At 34.4% G+C, this 9836-nt stretch overlaps 2 protein-coding genes across 2 annotated transcripts; one reads left to right on the top strand and one right to left on the bottom strand.

Annotated features, from left to right (window-relative positions):
* Positions 1 to 2194: 2194 nt before the first annotated feature.
* Positions 2195 to 7796, bottom strand: LOC149200566 (uncharacterized). Its single transcript, XM_089400983.1, has 4 exons — positions 7628 to 7796; positions 6757 to 7284; positions 4074 to 4163; positions 2195 to 2561 (listed from the first exon to the last, which is right to left on the bottom strand). The coding sequence occupies exons 1-4, from the start codon at positions 7794 to 7796 to the stop codon at positions 2557 to 2559; spliced, it is 792 nt and encodes a 263-aa protein (XP_089257109.1). The 3' UTR covers positions 2195 to 2556.
* Positions 7698 to 8463, top strand: LOC149200565 (uncharacterized). The gene has a single exon (XM_089400982.1). It carries the CDS (start codon positions 7795 to 7797, stop codon positions 8461 to 8463), a length of 669 nt encoding a protein of 222 aa, XP_089257108.1. The 5' UTR covers positions 7698 to 7794.
* The last annotated feature ends 1373 nt before the right edge of the window (positions 8464 to 9836 follow it).

Raw genomic sequence — 9836 nt, 5'->3', positions numbered from 1 at the left:
GCTTATTATTTAATTAGAATTTCTGATGTTATATCTGAACTTATAGACCAGAAATATTTCCAATGCCTATATATGTGCAGTTCGTGATTTTTATTTTATTTTTACTGAAATGGAAGATAGCACGAATCTGGCTTCTGTGGATGATATACAATTTAGGAATCTTGTATATTCCACTACTACTATTGTCCTTGCTGATTCTGCAGGTATGAGTTCGTTTCTTCAGAATTAGAGACTTCCTAGTGCTATTGTTGATGCTTTTCCTGAACATGATGAACATGAGCGAAGTAATGATGAAGACACTGACCGAAACTCTAAACACAGAAGGCAAATTGTTGACTCTCCATCATTTACACATGGTGAAGATTTAAGAGGTATTTGAAACAGGAGGGTAATATAAGTGGACTGTAGACTAATTTGTGCTCATAGGGAACTGAATACTCAACACTGGACCAAATTATCTGATAAAATAAAGCGATGTCTTGAAAAAGGACCTCTTAAATTGCCAGCTTACACAAGTTCTCGAGATATCCAGCTAGGTGCCCCAAATGAAACCTTCATTCCTGATGACTTGAAGTTGAACGAGTTGTTCATGGGATCTTCTGCAAGCCCAAAATTTGCATGGCATCCTAACCCTTCTGATCCCAGGATACCACTCGACTCATTGCTCTCAATTTATATCCATTTTGGAGCTTGGAACATATCCCAAGAAACACAAAAGGTTGACATATCTTTGCAAAAGATTTCTGCAGGAAAGGGGATGGTCGGAGTAGGACTATCCAGAGTTATTTTAGCATATCTTGCAAACCCTTTCGCCAAATTGCTACCTGATACAAGGCATCAAAATCTATAATAAAAAATGAGTTGCATTAAAACACTAAGCAGTGAGGGCAGAAAATCTATAAAAAAGAATAACAGAATAACAATCTCACCCATCTTTTTAACAATTTGAGAAAGAACAATATGAGGGTTTAACCTATGGAACAGAGCATAGCATATTGAACTTTTGGGTGTTAGTGACGTAGATCTGTTCAAATGAAGTTTATACCGTTACTTTCTCTCTTTTAATGATTTATATAAGTGGACTGCAGACTAATTTGTGCTCATAGGGAACTGAATACTCAACACTGGACCAAATTATCTGATAAAATAAAGCGATGTCTTGAAAGAGGACCTCTTAAATTGCCAGCTTACACAAGTTCTGGAGATATCCAGCTAGGTGCCCCAAATGAAACCTTCATTCCTGATGACTTGAAGTTGAACGAGTTGTTCATGGGATCTTCTGCAAGCCCAAAATTTGCATGGCATCCTAACCCTTCTGATCCCAGGATACCACTGGACTCATTGCTCTCAATGTATATCCATCTTGGAGCTTGGAACATATCCCAAGAAACACAAAAGGTTGACATATCTTTGCAAAAGATTTCTGCAGGAAAGGGGATTGTCGGAGTAGGACTATACAGAGTTATTGTAGCATATGTTGCAAACCCTTTCGCCAAATTGCCACCTGAGTTTTTGTTCCTTTAATTATACATATGATCCACGTTGTTTTGGTCCCCTCCACATACTATTTAGGTCTAGCAACGTGATCTTGTAAAAAGAAAAAAACCAAAATGTCATGAGTCTGTCATCCACTCTAACAAGGTCAACTTAAAATTACATTGAACATCATCACTTCATACATGTCACAAGGATGATGATCCTTAGATAACAAACTTATGTCCTTTGCATATATCTGGGAGTAACATCTCGCCATAAAAATGAATTAAGAGATATAGACACATATTGTCACAGAATTCACTAATACATAAAAATGCATTAAGAGATATAGACACATATTGTCACAGAATTCACTAATACATAGCCATAGAACTTCGCACAAGTTCTCATAGAATGGAATCTTGGATTCTTCCACAGAGAAATTTATCATTTCACTGCTTAGAAAATTTCAAATATATTTTATAAGGTTGATGCATAGGTTAACCTTTTAAACTACATAAGATTTTTTATTTTACATTTTTAATATTTTCTAACAAAATGCAAATTATATATAAAATATACTTTTAATTCTCATCCTATTGTAACATACAATAATTTTAATGATACGCATACACATAAAAGTGACCAAACAAATATTTATTTGATACTTAGCCCATTACAATTTCTCTATATTTACCAAATTACAATATCAGCCCAATTACAATATCACATTGTAATGAAAACAGTGTTAAATAGACACTCACAACTCTGCGTTTAGGTACTCACAACTCTGCCTTTTTTTTTTTTTTTGGAGGATATTGGTTGTTGTAAACTAAAAAGATTGCATGTTTGCCCTTGCCAAGTAAGATCAAAGACCAACTTGATGTGTCATATTCTTTAACAACCAAACCAATACATGGTCTAGTTCTCTGCCATCCTTTAACTGAGCTACAAGTTGGTGCTTTCCAGATGCCATGCCATTTTTAGGTTGGAACATAATATATTTATAGAAGAGTAATGTAGCACGTTGCATCTTAGACAAAGAGGTTTCATAGACTCAACTTGCATAAAGTATGGCAATCAACCTGCATAAAGTATTGCAATCATACGATATGAAAGTAAGAATGTGTTTAATCTGTGATTCACCAATTGATAATGTTGATACAGAACGTATGAAATGGATTAAACTAAGGCAAGAGCGAAACCTTCTATTCAATCAGAAAAAGAAATATTGTACAAAAGGCTTAACACACAACTAGTCGTTGGATTAAACTGTTATTCATAAAGTATGTATTGTAATTATATGATATGAAACTAAGAATGTGTTTAAAGCATAGCTACCAAATACGTCTGTATCAGAGAAATAAATACGGAAATTTGGCAATTCGATTCAAACATCGAATAATTTGATGAAAATTCGATTCGGTTCATGGTAGCTTTGTTTGGATGACAGAAAATTCACCATTTGTAATTTATTATAGTTTATTGCACGGATTTGTTAATTTGTGTCTAAGATAATAGTAAGTTCAGTGATCCCTAAGTACCGTTTATAGTTTATTGCAGGGATTTGTTAATTTGCATTTTTTAGAATAGTAAAGTAGTAATCCTTAAGCATAAAATAGATAACTGCCTTATGGCAGGTAGGAAATGGAAAGGCCACAGGATTGTAGGTAGGAAATGGAAATAAATTTTGAGTGGCGAAAATTTGTTATTTTTAATTTGAGTATTGTTTTAAAGAGTTTAAAAAGCTGAAATAGTAAAAAAAAAAAAAGCAAAATCTTGAAGAGTAAATTTTATAATAATTAATTGATTTTTTAAATATAATATATTTATATTTAGAGAAATCTTATAAACATATTTTTGAATGTTTGATTTTTAAATATGTATTAATTATAAAAGATTTTAGATAAAATTTGAAATTAAAGAAAAGTAGTTCTCAGTTTAGAATATTTAATTTTTAAATAAATATTAATCATAAAATATTTTTAAATAAGATTTGAAAGTAAGAGGGAAGTTTTGAATTTTGAGAAGAAGAGAGATCTTGGAGCTAAGATAAATGTGGTTATAATTTTGATAAGTAAACTCTATTTTTAAAATTGTTTATATTGATTAAAATTATTAAAAATTATTTAAATTTCAAAATGAATGGGAATAAATTGATAAGGCATTGCTGTTACAAGAAAAAAAGGATATATATTTAAATGTTTAAGATATATACTTTCGAATTTTTTCTGAATTGAAATTTTTCGAGTCGAATTTTAACCGTATCGTATCGAATCCGAATTCGAATTCTAACTCGAACTTGGTAACTATGGTTTAAAGTATGTGTTGTAATTATATGATATGAAACTAAGAATGTGTTTAATCTCTGATTTACCAATTGATAATGATGTTGATACAGAAAGTATGTCATTAACGATGAAAAGAATATCAACCACGAAAAGGAAAGAAACAAACATCATGTATGTTAGCTGCTATTACTATTTACAAACCAAAACAACAAATTTACACCCATTATATTTTTTGTGATATATATTATGTTGATGATGAGAATATTAACCATGAAAAGGAAAAAGAAAAAACATAACGTACGTTACCTGCTATTACAAACCAAAACAGCATTGCACCCATTATAATTTTTGGTGACACATATTGCGTGGTTGCTCTCCCTGATATTATTTGATGCTCTGCAAACAAATACCAACAGTTTCGTTAGATACTCACTGAAGGAGAGCTCACTGTAATTACAATAACCAGGTGCTCAAAAACCTGGCTAAGGTGGGTACCCCTGACCATGTATTAGGGTTAATAAAAAGTAAACAAAACCAAAGTACTTTTTAAAATTACTCTAACAAGAAAAACCAGAGTATTATTTCATCTATTGATCATATTTAGACAACTATTATAAATAAACTGAGCATAAATTGATCTTACTTTTTTCCTAATGTGCCTCAGAGGGATCCATCATAAAACCACTGCAAATAACATAATATAAATTGAGCTTAACCTTTTATCTAATGTGACTCAGAGGGATCCATCTTATATGAGATAGAGTGGATATGGTAACTTTGCATCTATTGAGTACCAAGAGTGCGAGAGGGATAGTAAAAAAATGAAAATCAAGTATAAATTTTTAGAGATATAGATACGCTATTTTATTTTTCTGGTTAAGTTAAGGAAGAATCTATCTTAAATGAATCAGGAATAAAAAAAAGATATGCTATTTTATTTTTCCACCTTATCATATTTAATATAATGTACTTAAACGAATCCATTTTAAATGATGTGCAGTAACTTTGAATCAATTGAGCCCAAGAGTGTGAGAGGGATAGAGAAACAAAAAACAAAAAAAGGGGTGCAAACTTTTTGTTGTTTTAAAAATCAGGAATTAAGACAGACATGTTATTTTATTTTTCCACTTTTATCCTATTTATAAATGGTTTGCTTATAGTAGAGGCTAGTCCAAAAAGATTGAGGTTTGTTTATCTTATTTATAGTATTTAAATATTTTAAATAAAATAATATAATCTAAATATAATATTAAATTTATTTATTTTAAATTATATAAATTTAGAATTTATTGAAAATTGAGAGGGATAGATTTTTTTATATATATTTTTAATTGTTTAGAGATTTGGGATTAAGATGAATCCATTCTCATTTATTTTTTTCATCTTTAATATATTTCTAAATAATTTGCAAATAATATATAAAAATAAGAAAAAAAATTGACCTTTACAACTTATATATCCTGCTTGATACTTGATATTTCTAAATTAAAATGAATCTATGCTACTTAAAATAAAATAAGTAATGTAGTTTCTAAATGTTTTCTAGAGCAACAAAGTAACAATTTACTTTTTTCTCTCTCTATGAACATGTGATCTGAAATCTACATTTTCATCTCGCTAATATCTTCCTGCGAAGTTACAATGGGAACACTATTTCACATGCTTGGAAACTGAAGCGTAATCTGAACACTATATCATCACAGGCCTATAATGAAGGATCCTTCATAGCTTGTAAAAGTTAGTGATCCAAGTGACAGCGAATAGCAGATTGGATAGAAGTGAAAACTGATAGCTGGTGAGGTAGGAAATGGCACCAGAGATAAGACCAATCCAATATTTTCCCATGACATGGATTCTTAAAATGTTGAGTGGCCATTTTTGTATGAGCCACTCTTCAGTGAGTTGGAGGGAAGATGTTCTCCCTAGGGACTACACAAAATGTCATAATAATGGAGTTTGAGTATTTGCAATGTTGCAGTTGAAGTATGCAGTGTTGCAAAAAGTTAAAATTTGAAGCCAGATTTGTGGAATTTCACAGGTCATAGGTTTCTGCAAAGAAAGGCTTAGAAATTTCACAATGGTAGATCAAGCTTAGAAAGGCTTAGAAATTTCACAATAGAATGTTTGCGGAACCCATAATGGAAGTCTTCAGCGTCCCTAGAACAAAATGGTTTTGTTTAGTAGAATTGAATGTGTGCAGGTGCCACCACCAACAAAGCTTGCAGATTGTGGTTATCTCTGCAATAGTGTTGTTGCATTTGTGCATGCCAACCTAGATGATTTTTCCTCGACAGAGAGATTGCTCTCTCCCACGGGCAATAAGTAGAACTCCAACAACATTATTTTGGAGGTGGGGCAGGGGACTGACAGGAAAATAATAGACATTTTTTGGGAAACCGTAAGTATATTGAATCCAACAAAATTTGTGTTAGTATGCAAACAAATAATAATGATAATTGTATAATTGTAGGAAGATTTGATGCATTTACTTTTTCAGCTGGCTTCTTCCATAAACAGTAATAGATTGTGCTGGTTTTGGTCAAACCCAATCTTTCACTTGCTCGGGATCTGAAATTTGAATCTGGAAAATTGTGAATTATCCTGCTTTAACAGTACGACATTGATAAACTTCATAAGCCCTTCCTATCTATTAGCTATTAAGCTAACAGTATACTTTTCACTACAAAATCTCAAACAATTTCAGGTATGATTGCTGAAACAGCAAATTGAAATTGCAATGGCAGTTTAAGGTTCCATTGAGAACTTTAAAAGATAAAATGGGTCTTGTTTGTCTGAAACAAATCATGGGTACAAAAACTCAAATACAGAGTTTTAATTGCCAGGTTGAAGCATAATTATTCAGCCAAATGTTTGATAAAAATAAAATGCCTGAAACTACTCCCATTGCTTATCAACCATGAGAATTCATGTTTTAGAAATCAATTCTTCAAAAAAAAAAAATCAAAATGTCGAGAGTGGGCAAGATTACTGCATTCATTGGGGTAACATATGCATCTTAGCGCGATCCTGCAGTCCCCATCAGGCCTCTGGCATTCATCACAGAGTCTGAGGTCCAGTCCACGATCTGGAAAAGAGAAGGAGAGCCGAATTCCATATGCCCCAACAGCGTCATTGTCCTCTTTCCTATACACACTCGTATAATGCGAACATTGCAAATCCTTCAAGCTCCATTTCCCCAGCCTCTGGAAATCCGTGGCGCAGCAAACCAGCGAGGACGAGGAGCTTCGAACCTGCTCCCTAAGCCCATCAAATGCAGGGCAACTCCTGTACAGAGCCTGGCAATCCACAGAAGTATTCTTACACAGCTCAGAATACTTCTGAGAGCAATTGAGAAGAAGAATGGTGTTGTGGGCTGTAGGCGGAAGGAGGGAATCTGGCGAGAAAGATCGATGATCTGAGATGGGATTGAGAGTAGAGCAAGTAGACATGGCGGGATCTGAGATTGCCATGGTTTTAGCTTTGTAGTTTGTTTCCTTCCATAAACTCCACGAACTCTCTGGCACGACGCACAAATGTCAGGTGGAAAGTGAAACGTTTTTTAAGGTTTTTTAATGTTTTAAAATATTTTTTATTAAATCAGACGGCTGATTTTTGTTCAATCGTCTAACAAAAGATCTAACGGCTACGATTAGGACAGAAAGGCATTTGGGGGAGTTCATTTCAGAGGGAAACGCCTTACGGCGTAAATATTTCAGAGCTACACCATATTTTCATACATAATATATATTAATAATTTGATTATTTTATATGGAGTGATTAAAAGGTTGAAAATGACGATCCAGTTGTTATTTTTTAACCTGAGAGATTAACATGTCTAAGTATACTTTGATATTTAAAACCTCTGTTTATTAGCAATATAGCACAAGCGTTGAAAGCTGCTCTTCCCCCATTTATATAGATAAGCCAATGCAGCCATAATTCTGGCCCAGCGATCCCAATATCGTCCACCTTCGCATTTAGTGAGAGGGAAAATAGGTCTGTCATTAATTGAGACTGCGCCTCCTTCATGGCGGAGCCGAATCCAAATCCAACAGCCAGAGATGATGAACATCAAGTATTGTTTAACGCCACCCGCCATAAGCATGAGCTCTTGCTTTTTGAGGGTCTTCCGGTGTACACATGCAGCGGCTGCAAAGAATACGGAGCCAACAGGGGTTACAAGTGTAAGATTTCTTCTGGTTCTAAGTGTAAGAATTTCACTCTGCACGAGAACTACGCCGCTCTCCCAGATGCCCTCCAACACCCGTTTCGCAGCGACGTGATCATAAAGTTTCGTTCCAAGACGTTTCTGAGGCACCACTGCAGTGCCTGCTGCGAGGTGATGAAAGGTTTTGTGTTCGAAACTGAAAGGCATAACACAAGGCTCCATCCCTTGTGTATGGCGCTTCCTAAAATACTCGACTACGGTGGGCACACAAATCACAAACTCAAAATTGTGACGGGTGATTTAAAGGGAAAAGCATACACTTGCAGTGCCTGCCACGGTTACATGCATTGCGGTGGTTGGAGATATCGGTGCGAGGATGTGGCGTGTAAGGTTTACGTGGATCCGAGTTGCGCTAAAAATGACATTTTTGGACTCTCAGAGCATGGTATTCATCGAGTTGCATCCGTGGGTCCCAGCACATCTGGCGATAAAAGAGCTGTTTTGGTTCAGTCAATCTTCAGCAAATGAAGTAGTAATATTTTGGAAATATTTTTAAATTTACAATAAATATAAATTTTCAAACCACTCTTAAGCAAAAATTTAAAAGAATCTACACACTTTGTTTTCACTTTGTAGGAGCTCGATATTGCCTCTGATGTATCTCTATACTTTCAGATCATCCAGTTATGAAATTGCAATCTATGGTAGCCCTCTGTGTCCTCTTTCCAATGCCACCAGTCTGATCCAATTTGGATTCTCCAAGGAAGAGTTATGTGAAATCTCCCATAGTGACCTGATTATAGACTAGTTCAGTAGAGCGAACTTGTACGACATGCCACGAGTCACTATTTCGTCCTTTCGCTCCAAAAAATATATACAAGAAACTACAATCTGTCCTCTTTCTGCACCTTCTTACGAAATTTCAATCCAATGCTTAGGGAAAAAGTTATGATGATTTTCCCCAGGTCACCTGTTTGGAATGTAATTCAAGAGTCTACAAAAAGACCAACTTCCTCATATCATATCTCCGCAAATATAGTGCAAAAAGCTTTGAAATTCGGACCCGAGATTCAACGCGATGTCTTCTCAAATGGTTTTTTTTAGCTTTTGAAACGTCGCAGAAAAAAAGTTATAGCGAAAATGTCACGATGACCTGTTTGGAGCAGCGAAACCCTAGAATCCAAATCTCTGATACCAAATGTTATGAAACCAGCTCAAGAAAAGGTAGAAAAGATAGATCAACGCCTTAGAATTCAGCCTCTTCGACGTGGAAACCTCCTTTACATTACATAAATGAACAATTCTTGGATGATTCAAATGACAAAACCTCCTTTCTATATATAGGAGTCTAAGGAGTCACAATATAACCCAACCGACCTAACAATAATAATATAAAGCCACAGAAATAACAGTAGAGGGATTCTATGGGGCACAGTAATAACAATATGGGGGCAATAGGGGCACAACAATATTAATAAGGGGTATAACTACAATAGTAATGGGGTAATCACTAGTATTATAGGGAACCAACATTATGCCTCCGGGCTGTTAACTTATGAAATTGTAATTATGTCGGCTTTGTGGTTAACTTATGAACTCGTAGTTATATTCGACACTGTTATGGATGACCTCTATTTCATTGTTTGACCTGTAGATGCTTGTTTCTTTCTTTGTTGGTAATTATACTCTACTCTTCTGCAAACCCTCTCTGATGATTTATGGAACTCGACCATATTTTCTTCTTGCCTTTGTGATAATTTCTCGCTCTCTATCACTGTTATGAAATGGGTAGATGAACTTAATTAATTAAGTTTGGAGGAAAAAAAAAGAAATAACATTAGGCTGCAATATATGGACTCAGATTTTCTTGCTTCTCAAAATGATTGCGTGCTTCTTTTTAT

This window comes from Pinus tabuliformis, chromosome 2_1 (genome assembly GCF_031772625.1).
Source record: "Pinus tabuliformis cultivar Carrire ecotype Pingquan chromosome 2_1, CPIR1, whole genome shotgun sequence".
NCBI lineage: Eukaryota > Viridiplantae > Streptophyta > Pinopsida > Pinales > Pinaceae > Pinus > Pinus tabuliformis.
The sequence above is the reverse complement of the archived record's forward strand: the minus strand, read 5'-3'. Positions and strand labels throughout refer to the sequence as shown.